Source organism: Lactuca saligna, chromosome 8, assembly GCF_052625555.1.
Source record: "Lactuca saligna cultivar CGN05327 chromosome 8, ASM5262555v1, whole genome shotgun sequence".
NCBI classification, from domain to species: Eukaryota; Viridiplantae; Streptophyta; class Magnoliopsida; order Asterales; family Asteraceae; genus Lactuca; species Lactuca saligna.
The window spans coordinates 85,509,177-85,526,772 of NC_136424.1; the positions used below are offsets into that span (position 1 = coordinate 85,509,177).

At 32.9% G+C, this 17,596-nt stretch overlaps 3 protein-coding genes across 3 annotated transcripts; 1 reads left to right on the forward strand and 2 right to left on the reverse strand.

Annotated features, from left to right (window-relative positions):
• Positions 1-8,786: 8,786 nt before the first annotated feature.
• Positions 8,787-11,090, reverse strand: LOC145009272 (uncharacterized). The gene is made up of 2 exons (XM_078967974.1): positions 10,198-11,090; positions 8,787-10,062 (listed from the first exon to the last, which is right to left on the reverse strand). Exons 1-2 carry the CDS (start codon positions 11,051-11,053, stop codon positions 8,930-8,932), a joined length of 1,989 nt encoding a protein of 662 aa, XP_078824100.1. The 5' UTR covers positions 11,054-11,090; the 3' UTR covers positions 8,787-8,929.
• A 663-nt stretch (positions 11,091-11,753) lies between these two features.
• LOC145009274 (DNA-directed RNA polymerase) lies at positions 11,754-13,530 on the reverse strand. Its single transcript, XM_078967976.1, has 6 exons — positions 13,356-13,530; positions 12,881-13,032; positions 12,668-12,777; positions 12,462-12,547; positions 12,212-12,313; positions 11,754-12,124 (listed from the first exon to the last, which is right to left on the reverse strand). Exons 1-6 carry the CDS (start codon positions 13,463-13,465, stop codon positions 12,004-12,006), a joined length of 681 nt encoding a protein of 226 aa, XP_078824102.1. The 5' UTR covers positions 13,466-13,530; the 3' UTR covers positions 11,754-12,003.
• A 1,491-nt stretch (positions 13,531-15,021) lies between these two features.
• LOC145009273 (WAT1-related protein At5g40240-like) lies at positions 15,022-17,242 on the forward strand. Its single transcript, XM_078967975.1, has 7 exons — positions 15,022-15,439; positions 15,525-15,590; positions 16,108-16,221; positions 16,322-16,529; positions 16,613-16,771; positions 16,849-17,000; positions 17,077-17,242. Exons 1-7 carry the CDS (start codon positions 15,252-15,254, stop codon positions 17,225-17,227), a joined length of 1,038 nt encoding a protein of 345 aa, XP_078824101.1. The 5' UTR covers positions 15,022-15,251; the 3' UTR covers positions 17,228-17,242.
• The last annotated feature ends 354 nt before the right edge of the window (positions 17,243-17,596 follow it).

Sequence of the window (17,596 nt, forward strand, 5' to 3'; positions counted from 1 at the left end):
TAATTTTGTCTAGTTCAATCAATTATACTAAATCTAATTGAAAACAAAAACCATATGCTCTGATTCCACTGATGGGTTTTATACATATCAAATAATCCTATGTGTGCATGCAACCCTAATTTGAGGATCTATGTTTTCACTATTAGAGATACAAGCATTCAACACAAAAGCTAGAAACCCTAGGAGGCACATGTAATTTTCGAAATTAACATATAATTAGGCTTAGGATACATACCTTCATTGTTATATTGTAATAACAATCAAATCCTTGAAGATCTTGAACTTTGGTAGCAAGCGCCACAAGCATCGCGCCTCTGATGGCTCACAAACAAACCTAGCAACCAATGATTACTATGGAGAGAGAGAAGTAGTGTAGAATTTAGGCTGTTATCCTTTCTTGTAGTGCATGGGACGAAATCCAACCCTATAGGGGTTTATATGGGTGATAATGAAGGTTTAGGATAAGGCAAGTGTATCATAGATAACCCTAATCCCTTAGCTTCCTCCCTAAGGCTTCCAAGGCACCATTAGAGCCAAAGGAAACCCTAGGACACTCTAGATTTTGTTCCCCACATATAAGGGAGGTTCTAGAATGCTCAATGCACAACTTTTGAACATTTTCACCTTTAGTCCCTGCAGTTTCAATTAATTCCTTTAATCCTAAAATTAATTCCAAATTAATTTCTCATTAAATTTTAATTAAACAATATGATTTCTAATTAATATATTATATCCATAATACATTAATAAATCATTTATCTTGATTTTCAGTTAATTTATTAACTAATTAATAAATTAATAAATCATTCTTCTCTCTCCAACAGTTATCCTATTCAATTGCCACGTTTAAAGGCAACCCAAAAGGACATTGCTACTATCAATTCAAGTACATATAGATTATAGTTATGGGATTAGACACATAATCCAACACTTTATTGTTGGATTAATGTCTAAGTCCATAACTATAATTGGTAAGACTTGACCCGACCCGATATGGTCCATTTGGGTTGCATGGCATCATGCACTTGGATAGACTAAAATGAGAGAAATAACACTTAAGGATTATTAATATATTATAAGTTCTAATATATTAATAGGATTATTTAATTAGTATTGATCAAGAATTAATTTAGAATTAATTAAGTGATTAAAAGAAGACTAATTAAATATATGGGTTGATTGTGTAAATCATTCGTACTTGTATAGTGGGCTAATGCTCCATGGATTATCAAGTTGAGATAAAACCCATAGGATGATCCATGGATGATCCATGGTGTATTTGAACCCATGGATCCAAGGAAATGGAAGGCCATGACCATTAGGGTTTACGCTAATTGTGACACTATATAAAGATCATATCATTGGGAAAATCGGCGACTAATGTGTGTGTGATAGGGCTAGCCAATTTTCATGATGTGTGGAATTCTCTCAAGTCTTTCCAAGTGAATATGATGTTGTATGAACCATTTGAGGTGTCACACTTGGGGAACTAGGCACTCAAGCTTCATGAAGACAAGCTACATCAAACAAAGGTATATGTTCTATCCATTTGATTACCCAAGTATCAATGATTGTATGCTAGATAGGGTAATACCTTGGATATTCATATTTGTATGTATAATAGAGAAAATATAGATCCAAGGTATTTAGGGTTGCACGTACACTTAGGAGTGTTAGAATGCTCAAAACACAACATTTATACCTTACTGGAGCTCACAAGTTCAGCTAGTCCACAAAGATGAGCTGGTACTGCCAAAATGAGTCACCACAAGAGCTTCTAATTCTTTTCCTTTAAAGAAATAAGAAAAGCACTTTTAACACCAACAACTCTAACAAAGGCTCAAGGGCTTAAGATGATCAAATTTAGGGGTTTTTTTGTAACATCTGAATTTCCAGGTATATTATTTTAATTATTTAATCTAAGAATTCTGAAGGGACTCGACCAGTTGGTATCTCAACTTGTCGAGTTGGGTCGCGACTGGTGGCATGGATTAATGAGTGGACTCGATGAGTCAGCGTTGTATATGCAAACCCTAATTTTCTTGAGCCTAGGCCTATTTAAAGGCACGTATAGCCTCCATATCATCCCCATCAGTGTTCATTCACCCCATGAAAATAACCCTAGCGCTTATTGTGAGCAAGAGAGCAAAGGAGGCTCATTTGAAGTCATTTTCTGAAGAGGAAGAGCAAGGTTCTTCAAGGATCAATGAGGAGATCTTGTGGATCTGTTTCCTTTCCATCTCAAGTTTCAGATCTAGGTATAAATCTCTTACCTTCTTTGTTGATTGATTAGATTCCATGGTTGTGAGAATTAGGGCTTGTATCACCTATTGATGGGGCTTTGGTTGCATCAAACCCCCTTTTTGAGCTTGTGCTATAGATCTAGATCTTGTGAGGTCTAGAGAGTCCGAAAGTGTGACGCCATGGCTGAGCAACCATGGAGTTTTGAAGCTATATATATTAGGAGGCTAGACATAAATATCAGACATTTACGTGACTTTTGGGTACTAGGAGGCTAGATTTATGAGTTGGAGTTACACATCTAGTCTCAGTCGATCAAATGAGAGATCTGTTTGAGACAACTCGCCTAGTCTATGGGATGACTCGATGATTCAGATTGGGTCTGACCCAGTACCCTTGACCCAGTAATAACTTGTTGAGTTTGTGGGTCAACTCGACGAGCTGAGTAAACCCTAGGAAGAAATCTAAGATATGATTGGACTCGGCGAGTCACATGGATGCACTCGACGAGTCTGGTTGAATTGGAATGTTGACTCATTCTGACTTCTGTTGACTTTGTGAGTGGGTCATTTGGGATCATGGAGGGGGTAAAATGGTCTTTTACCCATCCCGGGGGTTAGAGAAAGAATAAGAGGAGTTTTGGGTGTAAAAGAGAAAAATAGAAATGTTGATTGAGATACTTGTATAATACGTTAGGCGAAGGCTAGTCCGAGTTTATCAAGTGTGTGTCTATTCCCTCCTAGTTACGAGGTGAGTCTTCTCACTATATTGTACCATGAGTGGTATTTTGTGTGATAGAGATTTCTTATGTGTTTATCTGTGTATTGTGATATACTGCATTATTTCTTTGTGATTTATGTTGTGTATTACTCAGAGTTTACAAAGTTAGGACCAGAGGGTCCATCAGAGTTGTGGGGCTAGAGGGTCCCACTGAGACACATTGACCAGAGGGTCTTACAGAGATATAGCCTCGAGTGGCTAATTATATGTGTGTGGTATTTTGGGAAACTCACTAAGCCTTGTGCTTACCATGTTATGTGATATGTGTTTCAGGTTTTTCTCAGGATCACGGGATGGCACTGGCTTGATTGTACACACTAGAGAAAGAGTTATGTTTTGAGGATCATGAATTATTATCTAAACAATCATGGAGTTTTGTTTTATAAATTAAAAAAAGAGATTTTTGTAATATGTGTTATGAGAACTGCGAGATTTTAAATGAAAATTTCATTTGAAAATTTATAATGTTACATTTTTAGTGACTTAAGAGTGAAAGAGGTTGAGGATGGGTGACCCTAGATTCCTCATTCTGGTTTTATACCCAATGTTTAGGGTTTGGGAGCATCAGGCCTGGCTCACATCGTGAGAAATTATGCCTCACATCGTGAGGTTCGATGATGCGGGTCAAAGGGTTAATTGCCCTACCCACGACGTGGCCACTATGGCTCACGGCATGAGCCTCTTCCAAGTTCAAAAACTAACATTTTATACCTCATGATTCGGATGTTACATGATAATTTAGGAAATCATCATCAATGTAAACTGGTTTTGAAGGAATTATGCTTGATGGCACTGGATGACTGTGAAGTACTTTATGCAGCCAACCGGTTTAATACGTAAATTATACATATAAGAAACTTTTCTATAAATTGATTGACTTCATGAATGTCGTTGATCAATATCTTCGTCACATCAAAGTAGGTTGTAACTCCGACAATGCTTGTAAATAACATAAAAATATTTGATCGTTGTTTATTAGAAAATTTAATTTAGATATATAGATTGGCAAACCTTTATAATCATTTAGCTTTGCAAACTGCATAATTACAATGACACGAGTATCACTTAATGGTTGTCAAGATAATCAGTCGGCTGAACCACCCACAAAGTCACCTTAAGGTGTACACCCCTGCAAAATATATAACATATAAATAACTAGAAAAAAAACATGTAATTAATAATATAATGAAAATTTTCAAACTCAAAATTTTCTAGCTCAATGTGTATGATATGCTTGTCATTGATATTATCGGTGTAATAGCACCATGTGTGCCAACAAAGCCAATAACATCTATAAAAATAGGAATTAATAATATAACTATTAGTAGCATAACATAGTTATTTTGATCTAAATAAAAATTGTAAGCATACCAAATTATATTTTCGTCAGGATAAGGTTGGAGTTAATCAACCGTAAATCCACAAAATATAATTTGTAAATATTAATCGGAAAGTTAAGAGAATTCATAACTTTTGTTTACCTTATGAAGCTAATCCTTTGTTGAAGATCAGAAAAAGAAAAACTTGGAGGTTGTTTTGCAATAGTTGAAGAGTTAATGTACCAAAACTCTATCTCTTCTTCTTCTTCTTGGCTAGAAAACACCCAAATGGAGCTCACAATAAAAATGGTGGATTAGGGTTTCAAGGAAGGTGTATGGAGGTGATGAGGGTTGAGGGTGAGCTAAACCTAGCTCTCACTCCCCTTAAATATGTGACAATCCTCAAAATTAGGGTTTTGGCTCGCAATAGCTGTTACGTCGTGACCCTCGTGACACATAAGTGGAATGCACGCTTCCTTGAATATAGTCATGTCGTGACACACATGTACCCACGTCGTAACCACGGTTTAAACCCTTAAAATAATTCGAAATTGTAAAGAAATGTTTACATGGAATTGGGTGTTATAGTTGTGGTTTTGTCCCAAGTGCAAGAAATAGCAATGTACTTTGGTATTTTTTGTATTTAAGGTTTTTTACCATAAAATAAGCAGAAAGTAAGTTATCATTTCTTGTAAAACAAGATAATTTAATTTCAAAGTCTTATATATCTATATAATGAGCAATAAATGCATGTTAATTTGGTATTTGTATTTGTAATTGTGTTTATGTTCCAAGTGCAAGATATAGCAATATACTTTGGTTTTTTGTCACTAGTTTAAAAATAGCAACGTACTTTGGCATCGATAAATGCATGTGGATTTTGTAATTGTGTTTATGTCCCAAGTGCAAAAAATAGCAATGTAATTTTGGTATTTATTGTATTTAAGTGCAAGAAATAGCAATGTACTTTGGTAGTTCTGTTTATGTTTGATAGATTAACTTATACATTTATATATGTTGTTTATTATGTAGTTGAAAAATCTTCGTGCAATGCTTAACGAATCGCGTGTAAGGAGAAACTTTATGCTTTTTTTTCAATCGGGGAAAACACAAAGTGATGATTAATGAGGAAATGAAGATGATGGTTCATCGGATAATTAGTTTGTGTGTTGTATGTTAGACTTGTTGTGACACTTTGGTACTTGTTGGAATTATAACACTTTTGTTGTTTATTTTGGTATTTGTATATAGAATTATAACACTTTGGCATCTAATTTGATGTCGTTATGTAATTTGTTTTGCATTTAATGTTATTAAGTATCAATTTTTTTGCACCTGAAAAGCAGTGGCGGACGCATACTCTTTTAATAGGGGTTTCCTTTGTACTTCAAGCCGGTGCACCTAATAGAATAAAAAAATTACACTACGTGCCGGAAATTAAATAATGGCCCAGGATTCCCAATGCTTCACTAAGGCCCGCTACTGCTGAAAAGTATTGATTAAAAAAAATAATAAAAAAAAGATGAAAAATAACATTACCAACGATATGACATACACTATTACTGACAACATATGTATTATCGACGACAAAGGGTATTACCGGGGACAACAGGGTTATTAACGGCGACATTTTGAGCAATAGCGACAAACAGTGTTGTAAAACTCGCCGAGTTAGCCGATTACTCCTCCGAGTACTCGCTACTCCCCCCCTTGCCGAGGCGAGTTACATAATCCCGAGTACTCCCCGATCGGCCCCTTACGAACTGAGTAGTGTTGTGAAATTCGGTCAACTCGGTGATTAATATGTATAATATACTTAATGATTTATTATTTGACACACACACATGTGATTATTATTACATATATATCTTAAATTTTCAGTAATTATTCACGAAGTGAGACCATTATGTGTTTTTCATTTTTTATGTATTCACTTGTATCCAATTTTGTTATATATTTAATCAACTTATGATTTTATCTTATGATTTTGACATATATAATTTCCCTAAAAATATTTCTACACAAATTTCCAAATCCGAGTACTCCCCGAGTACTCCCGAGTACTCGCTACTCGGTAGTCGGCCGAACAGGTACCGAGTAACGAGTTCTACAACCTTGGCGACAAAACATTGTAGGTGACGTGTCACCGCTTTTTCCTTTACTGGTGACAAATCGATTTTTGTCACTGCTAATAACTCTTTTTCTTGTAGTTGGTGTTTTTTCATGATTGTTGGGAGTCGACCCCAATAACCTGCAATGCAACTGTACATGGGCTACCTTCGATTAGCAAAACTAAGTTCTTCGTGTCCTTTAAATCTACAACTGATGTTGTGTATTACTTTTTGGTATTAATCTCCATTATTAATTATTATTATTATTATTATCTTAGATTAGTATATATTAATGAGACAAATTAAATAGCATTCTTTAGACACAATCGTCTAGAATTTCCAGTGGATGTTTGAGTAAAAATAGTAGTTACCATTAAGTAAAACATTAGTATCAAGGCATTTGTAGCAATGTATTTCTATTAGATTTGCAAAAATTCATTTAAATGATCATTAATAGGTTTAAGAACATTTATAGCAATGTACTTTTAACGAAAAATATTGTTTAAACTATCGCCGCAACACACAACCTTATAATCCTAGTTGTAATCTAAACTATAATTTTTTTCTTCAAAACAATAGTTTTGGTTGCCATATCAGATGCCATTTGCGAAAGTGATAACAATTTTGGTGATTGTACTAATTTTTGACTATTTTTGAAATGTGGTTAATAGAATTAGACATATTTTTCTTTTTGTTTTCTTCATTAAAAATATGATTATTAAGGGTTGATTTACATTCATAAAGAATGCACAATCTTTATTTTTTTCTTAATTTGTTAAGGAATGAAATGATTATTACGATCTTAATTCTAAATATATAATTTCAACAAAGCTAATATTTCTAAAAAAAATCTTCTAAAAATAACTGAAATTATTTTTAAGTTTTATTTTATTTTTAGAGCTCAATAGACGACATCTTTAGAATAGAGTTCTCTAAAATCAGTTAGAATCGAGCCCTTTGTAAAGGAATCAAATCTCGTTAGAATTATCCATACCAACAAATGACTAGTTATTTTCATTAAATTGAATCAACCAATTGTGAACGGCCAAGACTCTTAATTCTTGTTATTATGATGTTTTTGACGAATTGCTCTCAATGTCAGTGGTAGCCCTGGGTGTGCGGACGGTATGGTCGTACGGGGCCTCTGATTTCAAAAGGCCTCGGAATTTTGGGACAAATTTATAGTTATTGTGTTTGTATTTTTGTAAAAGAAATTTTTATGTTATCGTTAAATAAAACTAGTTGTGTCGGTTACTTATATACATAATATAACGTTTGTTTGCAATCTTAAAGTCATTTAATTATGAAAAAAATCAAAAAATAAAATCTAAAATTTATCACAAATTTAAAGAAAATGTCTATATAAAAAAATACAAAAATTTTTAATGTAAATTCTAGCAAACAATTTCATATTTTATAAAAAACCAATTACATAAAAAATCTAATACAAAAAATCAAAATCTAATCATAAATTCTTAAAGACACTTAGCTTGATAATAATAGAATACAATATAATATCATATATATATATATATATATATATATATATATATATATATATATATATATATATATATATATATATATATATATATATATATATATATATATATATATATATATATATATATGGAAAAGTGAATATACCCTTAAGTGTATATAAGCTTACGTACTCAAACTCACTATAATACGTCGTTTTGTGTCATATATATACATTGTAATTGTTCAATGTTTTTAGAATTCAACTTCTAACTTGATTTACTTCGAAATTTTTTATAAATTTCACATTTATTGTCCTCTTACATATTTTTCACTTTTAACTATAATATATATAGCTTAATAGTGTTTGACAAAAATATGTGATGTAAGAGGAAGATAATGGTGAAATTTTGGAAATGTTGAAAGTAAATAAAGTTAGGGGTTGAAGTTTAAGAACATTATAATGAATATATCAAACAAAACATTGTATTATAGTAGGTTTGGGTACCTAAGTTTATATACCCTTAAGGGTATATTTACTTTTTCCATATATATATATATATATATATATATATATATATATATATATATATATATATATATATATATATATATATATATATATATATATATATATATATATATATACTTTCTAATTTTGAAAAGTGCATAGAAGTACTGATTTCTAATATTTTCTCACAAGTACAAGATATATAGTTATTCGTAAAATATCATCTGTGATCGTCATAACGTTTTGTTAACACAAGTACAAGATTAATAGCTTCACTATTACCATAGATCTTTGAATTACTGGGAAGTGGGAATGGACAAAAGTAACAGGGACACGTTAAATTCAATTATTTTATTGTATCATCACACACATGAAATTAAGGGGATATAATACAAGAAAGAGTAATGACAATTACAAATCATATTTATTTAATTTGGTTTAGAACATGAGGAAGAGAAACCAAAAACTTCCTTAGTAGTAGTACTTAATTAGTTATAACAGCGGTAATGAATTGCAAATTTATAGTCGAACCTTTTAAAGACCATTTCATATTGTACTCCCCAACCACAATTTTCACATTCACCATCTGACATAAGACCTTGAGCAAATGTGAGATGGCCTTTTTGAATGCCTCCAAACTTTATATTCACAAATTCATAAACGCTTCTCCAATAATTGATATAGGTATGTGTCTCGCTCTGAAGTATTAACGGAGCACAAGCAGTATGTATCGATTGAACACAATCTTTACAATGATAGAAAGATTGATGAGGATTCAGATCCTCCTCACAAATTTCACAAAAGTATTCACTCTTGTGGTTCTCAATCGGGAGGTAACTTAGCTTTATGGGATGCTTGTCATACTTGTGTCTGACTGTCTTGGCTAATAACAAAGCACATTCCGGATGTATATAAATATCACACGTGTCACAACGGAATGAAAGTTGACGTGGAGTATGATGTCGGCGACACATATAACAAGAAATATGATCATCCCTATCATCCACGTTAACTATTGAAATAAGGTGATTGGGGTGAGCTTTGTGTGTGATTTCTTTAGGTATAAGCCCACAGGTAACATCAACATAGTATTTGCATTGGACGCAACCATACGCAAACCCATTGCAATGTAGATAACAAACATTGCATTTGAACACATCGAACTTGCAACCAGGGATGTTTGAGTAAATGAGATGGAGGGTATGTTGTGGGTGACCGGGGTGGTTTTCTATTATTGGGGGGAGTCGGGTGCACCACTCATGGAGAGCAAAGTTATTGCAAACCCCCTGAATCTGATCATCATTTTCAGTAGCACACCTGTAAAATGGCATGGTTGCCGTGATGGGTCTAAGGCATCCATTGCATAGCAGTTGGGTCTTTTTCATTGGGTTATGACACTTTAATAACCAAGAAGAGGAGGAGGTTTGCCCATTGCTGAGTGTGTGATCAACTAGAATTAGAGGGTGTTTATGACTAATGTGTGTTAGGTTTACCTTATGATGATGATCAGTTTGTTGGAAAAACAAGTGTTTAGGTAGGCTGTATGTTTCATCAGGGAATGGGAGATGAACAAGATGAGGATGCTCACCAACTTTATAGTTTTTGCTGGTTCTGCCAACGCCTGATAAATTTAAAAATGGAATCAGGAGTATATCTCAAATTAATAAAGCTACATACACGTAATTAATTAATTAATTCATGAAATTTGTAACATGAGTGAATGATAATGAAAAGAAATTAAGGATTGATTAGTTACCAGGAGGCAAGAAGATGGACATGAATGGCTCTCTTCTTGATGTTGCGCAATCCACATGGGTATAGTACATGCATTCATCACATTTGTAAATCCAAAGATTCTCCATATCATAAAAAGAATGACCGCATACTCTGCATCTGGGATCATGTTTAGCTTTTTGATCTTCTCTGGGGAATGAATATGAAATGGTGAGGGGATGGGTATGATGAAAAGCACCATCTGTTTTCTCTTGGATTTTCAATATTTCTGGTAGGAAAGCACATTCATTGTGTATGGTGAAGTTGGTACAAGTGGTGCAGTTATAGAACATCCCTTCTTGTCTTCTCCCACAAGCACTACAGTCGCATAAAACGGGTTTCGTGATAGCACATGTTAGCAAGTGTGGATGGCATGGATGATGGATGATCCTTTTTCTTATATCCACTGCACAGTTTACATCAATCCAAAATTCACATTCAAAACAAATGTAACGCAGCTCACCTGGCTTGTGCTTACTCCCACAAATATTGCATGACCAATTATAACGAAGCATAAACATGGTAAGAGGATGTGGATGAAATGCGCTCTCCAAACGTGTTGGGATCTCACCACAAAATTTGTGAAGTGAGAAATCACACGATGAATCTGCCATACATTTGTAGTAGTACCTGTGGTATACATTGATTTCTTCACCACACCTCTCACATGCACCTCTAAAGCCCTCTTTCGTAACAAGATCATAATCATTATCATCATCTTCTTCTTCTTCACCTTCTTCTTCTTCTTCTTCTTCTTCTTCTTCTTCATATTGTAATTGTAGCTGCAAATCAACGAGCTTTAGTGGGTGCTTGTGTTCAAGTACTTGAAGTGCCTCCATGATAATTATATCTTTCTTTATGAATAAAGATGTTATCATATTTATAACAAAGAAAAAGAATATATGTGGCCAATTCACGAAATGGAGTGGGCTTTTTTTTCTATTTAAAATTGGTTATCTTTTGCTTTTTTGTTAATCCCTTTTCTTTTTATCTAAAGAAGCAATCGGTGAAGTTTGTAAAAAGTGGTTACAATTGGAATTTAATTTTGTTTTAGTAGTTTACCAACCAAGCTTTTCTATTGTTCCTTATAATTAATATGGAATTTCTGATAATTAAATTTTTTATATCACAAAGTTACGTAATTTATAATGTATTTTATGATTGTTTTAAACATCAACAAAATAAAAATACGATATTATATTGTGTACATTGTTTTCTCAAGGTCTTCATAATTCTAAAAACAGTTTCACATTTTGTTCTTTTTTTCAGTTTCATACTCAAAGAATAAACACAATTGAAACACACAAAAGTATAATTCTTTTCTTCTTCTTTTCTTTATCATCAACACCACCTCTTCAATAAGTAAGGAATAAACAAACCACACTTTATGATGAAGTCTTATGGTTATATTGAAACCAAGTGCCAAGTATAAGTGTCATACAAGTCCACTCTTTTCTAAATGGATAAAATGTTTTTTTTTTTTTTTTTTTTTGACTTTGATGAATGTTAATACACCATTACCATTTACAATGCACTTACTTGTGTTCAAAAGAAATAGATATCTTAAACAGAATTCCACAAAACAACATTACTTGTGTAGTTGAGTGGCAATTTTGAAAATAAGCAACTTTGCTGGAACCACCATCAACTACAACAATACAAAACTTTGTATACATGGCATTGCATTTTATCCAACTCATCATTTAACTACTCCTGTACCAAATGTCACATATACCCCTTCAAGAATTACCAACTTGCTAACAAATCACAACAATTCAATGAAAATATGTCACATGTCATTGCTACTTTGTTGTTTCTTCTTTGACTTCTTCACCCGATGCTTATCAGCAAATGAATCCTCTGACACTTTGTCATTCTGCATTTCAACCTCTCTCCTCTTCTTGGTATTACTGGAGCCAAGTAATTAATAATAATGTCAAAAAAACTTGATGCTTATTCAAATCAAAAATCATTTTATAACATGTTAATAAAATAACCTCTCAGTATGTGCCTCTTCTGCAGGTTTATCCAACCAGCTAACACTTCCTGTGTGATTTGGAAGCAATGATCCGGATATATGAAGTATTTCCTCATCAAAACTACAATCATCTTTCAAGGTCAGGTCATTTATATATTTGACTGAATTATCTTTTGCATAAGTTGGATGAAAAACATAAATTTCTACAGCAATTGATTATGAAGAAAAAACATAACTTGAAAAAAAAAAAGAAAAGAAGAATTTATCACCTCTTGACGACAAAACGTAGAATGGTTCCAATCTCTATCTTATGGCGCTTGTTAACATTGCTACCATATACTTCCTTCCCATGTTTCTGCAACAAGAAAATTTGAAAAAGTATTGTTGGCATTACTTTTGGAATTCCACAACTTATTTGTAAGTGGTTGAAGAAAAAAGGGGATCTTTACAAACACAATAGTAGCCATTCACTTACAACTTTGTAACTAAATTCTTCACGAATATCTTCTTCTATAATGGTTGCTGATGAGAAACCAAGAACAACAATGTGTATAGACTGTTCTGCAAGTTTCACCACCTTTCCTTCTGTAAAAATGATTATAGAGAAATATAAGAAACAAAATAAGAATTTAGCATTTGATAAACATAAGCAATGTTGCATATCATGAGAGCTATCAGTGGATTGTACCTAAAAGCATATCTGGTTTTGGATAGAAAAGTAAGAGTTGTGCTTGTAGTCTCACACCAAAGTAAGGATTCAAGCCTGGAAGAATCTTTGCTAACTCTTTTTGAGTAGAAGCACTGTAAGCCAACAGAACACCATCGAATGTTTCATTGAACCTACAAAAACAAATCCATATAAAACAATACAATAAGTCAGAGAAACAAAACACTGATGATATGAAGCTATCTTCCTTAAACGGACTTGTGTTATATAATAACAACATCTAAAATCATTGATCCATTCAGATCATCATTTAAAACATGGCTTTCTGTGACAAACAGAGCTGCCTAAAAGTTCAGTTTATATGCATGTACAGGCATCGGTTTAATCTTCTTTAAGTATAGAATAAATCGATATTATTTCCCCCCAATTTTGTACAATGACATGAAAAACAAAGTACTCGAGTTCGATAAGATGCATCAAAAGGAAGAAGAATTACTTGAAAAGCATTGAACTTAGTTCACGAAAGATGGCTTGAGACACATTTTTTGACTTTGAGGGATGTAAATACAGCACCAATTCGGCATCAGATACCTTCAATCCCTCCATTGATGTTGTTATAGGTGAAACATCAAATCCCTAAACTATAAACCCTAGTTTCCAGGGTTTTAACATCGTACATCGACGCCTGTCTATTTTGTAATTCGGAAGGATGTGGGCCTGCTTAAATGGGCCATATTAATATGGGCTATAATCTCTGAATCTATTCGGAAAACTTTTATAATTTTACTCATAAAAGGTGTAAAACTGTAAATACTAAATAGTTATTTTCTTTGTTTGGCTACCGGAATTCGAAGTTTTGATCAAATTCGAAACTCGGACTCCAAATCTCCAATATGTAAACCAAGCAATAGAATGAAATTAATTTTATTTTATTTTTATTTTTTATTTTTTATTTTTTTGTTAATTAAAGGTATGCTTAGGGGGTGTTTGACTTAGCTTTTCAAACCCCAAAAATTCTTTTTGAAAAAGTTACAAAAAATCAGGATTTTCTGATTTTTCCAAAAACTTGTTTTTCCTTATGTAAAAATTTCAAAAGTAGCTTATAAAACTAGTTTGCCAAATGTCTTTTGCTTTTTTTTCTTTTCCAAAAAGGATTTTTGGTTTTAAAAAACTAAGCCAAACACCCCCTTAATTATAATTCATATATACTTTATTTTGTTAAATCCAATTTTGCAAATATAATTCTTTTCAAACTATCATGCAAACTAAAAGGCCCCTTTGCTGACTTGAATATCTTTTTCTTTTGAATCTTAACAAATTCTTCCATGTTATAAAAAAATTAGTTACTTAAACTTTTTTATTTAGAAAAAAAAAACCCCAAAATCCTAAACACCAAAGAAAATCTTTGTTATACATCCAAGTCGTACCATTTGAAACTTATAAAATAGCTCATGATTTATTTTTTACTACTATTTGGATAAGATATCATTTATAAATAAGTGATATTTGTTAAGAAGAAATATTATATAAATATATTTTACTTCTTTCTTGGCCTCAAATTAAAAAAGATTAAAAAAAAAACAAAAAAAAGGTGTTTTTTTAGTAACTGCTTGAACATAGATATCCATTGCAAAGCCTACATAGAACTAAAAAATATTACATGATATTAAATTCTAGAAACATTAATTGATATTCCAAGAAACCACTACCAACATAGATATAATTGTTATTTCACATAAGATTTTTAATTTAAGTCAATGCGAGCTTTTAATTTTTAGTTAAAAAAAAAAGTTTCGGTTTATTAGTTTTTATTTTAAACAAAAAATTTTGAATTCATAAAATACTTTAAATAGCTTTTCGGACCTTTTAGAAACTACTTCATAAGGTAACATCTAATTTTTTTTAAACATTTCTACTACAACTTTCAGTCAACAACTCCAGCATTATAGCTAGTTTTGAAAAATATATCTCTCATGTTTATTCGATAATGAAACATTAATTTTAACCAAATAAAAATATATAACTGTTTTAACAGATATAAAAGTAATATAATTATTTCCTAAATAGTATAATTATTTTCTAAAGATAAAAAATAATATGTTGGGTTTTGTATTTCAGGCTTCTCTATTTAAATTAAAAATATTTAGCAGCCCCATGAGTCAATGAATTACTCCGCATGATAAGTACAGAAGAAACGAGTCGTATGGTCTAGCCGTTGTAACCCGCATCTTCCTGGATAATTCAATTTCACCGGTAACACTTCAGTCAACTCTGGATCATCGGATAGGTCATAGAAGGAGTTTGGTGAAGTTTTTCTCTTAACATCTAGATAATCCTTCCAAATCTCCCATTTCCAGTCGCAGAGATCGAGGAGGAAACAAAGAGATCAGAGATGAGTAGAACTTGTTACAATGATGTATTGCCATTTTCAGCAATGATGCTGATCGAATGCATTATTGTAGGCGGAAACACATTATTTAAATCGGCAACTTCTCAAGAAATAAATTCATACGTTTTCACCACTTATGTCTTCCTTGTCGGCTTCCTTTTCCTGTTGCCTTGTCCATTCATCGTCCGCAGGCAATTTTAATTAATATAGTTCGTTAATTCCCTATTATGCAGGAACCTCTAGTTCGAATTGAATTTCTTGTTTCAATTTGTGCAGAAAATCAAGTATCCCGCCGCTGAAGTTCGCCATTGTTGCCAAGCTTTTCCTTCTTAGCTTGATTGGGTAAACCACCTTGATCTGAGTCTTACCATCTGTAGAATTTGTTGAATTTGCTATTTTGACTCTTTCAATTTAATTGAGACTTGGGAGGAGGAATATTCTAGTATACTAGTATCAAGGATTGGTGAAACCCTAATCTTTTATAAGGATTGACCTGAATTTCCAGGAATTGCAATGCGCGGATTTGGTAAAAGAATTCAAATGTTGCAATTAAACAATGTACCATTTCCAATTCAAGTAGGATATAAGACAACTAAAAAGAAACACAGAAATTCACACTTATGTTAGCTATGATTCTTTAACTCAGGAACCTCAGCTGTACAGGTAAATTGGATCTATATTTCTGCTGTACTTCATGTCAAAATGTACTTCTGCTGTCTTATATCTCTTTATTTCCCTTTCATACATCCCTATGATTACAGGTTTCTTCTGTAGGTTACTCATATCAGCATGTCTTGATTGTTTTTCTCCACTATCGATTCAATCATCAATATAATGATTGAAATGCTGTAAATTGCAGATACATGTCTCAGATATTTGGATACGTTGGTATCAAGTACAGTTCTCCAACACTTTCTTCAGTTATGAGCAATCTGGCACCTGCTTTCACCTTCATTCTTGCATTCTTCTTCAGGTACTCTTCCAAAATCATTAATTCTGCACATTATGACCAGAAAACATGAAAGAATTGTGTCATCAAGTCAATCAATTTTTTTTTTCTTTTTGGTGTATAGGGTGGAACAACTGAATTTGCGAAGCTATAGCAGCCAAGCAAAAATTGTGGGAACTGTATTGTCAATATCTGGTGCACTTGTAGCAACACTGTATAATGGCCCATCAGTTACCATATTATCTGATTCATCAAAAAGCTTATATTGGATTATTGGTGGAATTTTACTTGCAAGTCAGAATTTTCTACTTTCATTTGTTTTGGTTTCTCAGGTACCAAAATTGTAATTTCTAATGTTAGCATAATACTTATTATTTATAGCAAACTTGAGTGTTTTCAGCAACCCTGTACGTAGGCACAAATCATGATCCAGTATCCAGTGGAACTAATGGTTGTTTTCATCTTTGGGTTAAGTGGGATGCTTGTAGCAGCATTTGCAGGGTTGATTATGGTGAGAGATTTGGATGCTTGGAAACTAAAACCTGATAAGATGCTGGCTTCTATAATATACATGGTAAGAAATTAAGTTTCTTTTTTGTTGTTACATTAAAAATTCTGTCCTTGTGAAAGTTGGGATTCTGTTGTTTATAGGGGATCTCTACTGGATTTTTAAGTGGTTTGATTCAAGTATGGGCTTTGAGATTGAAAGGACCTGTGTATGTAGCCATGTTCAAGCCTTTGTCGATTGTGATTGCAGTTGCTATGGGTGTCATATTCCTTGGTGATTCACTCCATCTCGGAAGGTCATTCCAACTTCTTCTTCTTTTTTAATGAAATATCATTCCTCAGTGTCAAAATTGAACTCAAATTTTGGTGCAGTGTTGTTGGAGGCATAATTATATCATTAGGGTTCTATGCTGTTCTATGGGGAAAAGCTAAAGAAGATGGTGGTGTTCATTACAATGAAGCATCATCATCTGCCCAAACCAGCCCTCTGCTGCAAGAACATGCCCTCGAAGAGGGGCAATAATGACCCCCCCCCCCCCCCCCCCCCCCCCCCCCAAACAAAGGTTAGAAGTTGTTCTGAACTTATGCTTCAGTTGTATAGCCAAGTTTTTTTTTTCTGCTCTTGGTCCTTTGTGTGTGTAAAATATATATGACATGATAAATGCTTAAGCTTTATCAAAGATGGCCATTTATTCTTACGGCTTGTAATATAATGTAATTCCAGAACTTATTTGTCACTACTTTTGTTAGGGTTCATGAATTGGAGTTTTAGATTAGAGCTGAAGACAGAATCTATTGAAGAAGACGGTTGATTACAGTATGATAGATAATTAGGAAAAATAGTTAAATACAAAAAAATGTACATATATAGTCCATACTCCATATACAATAA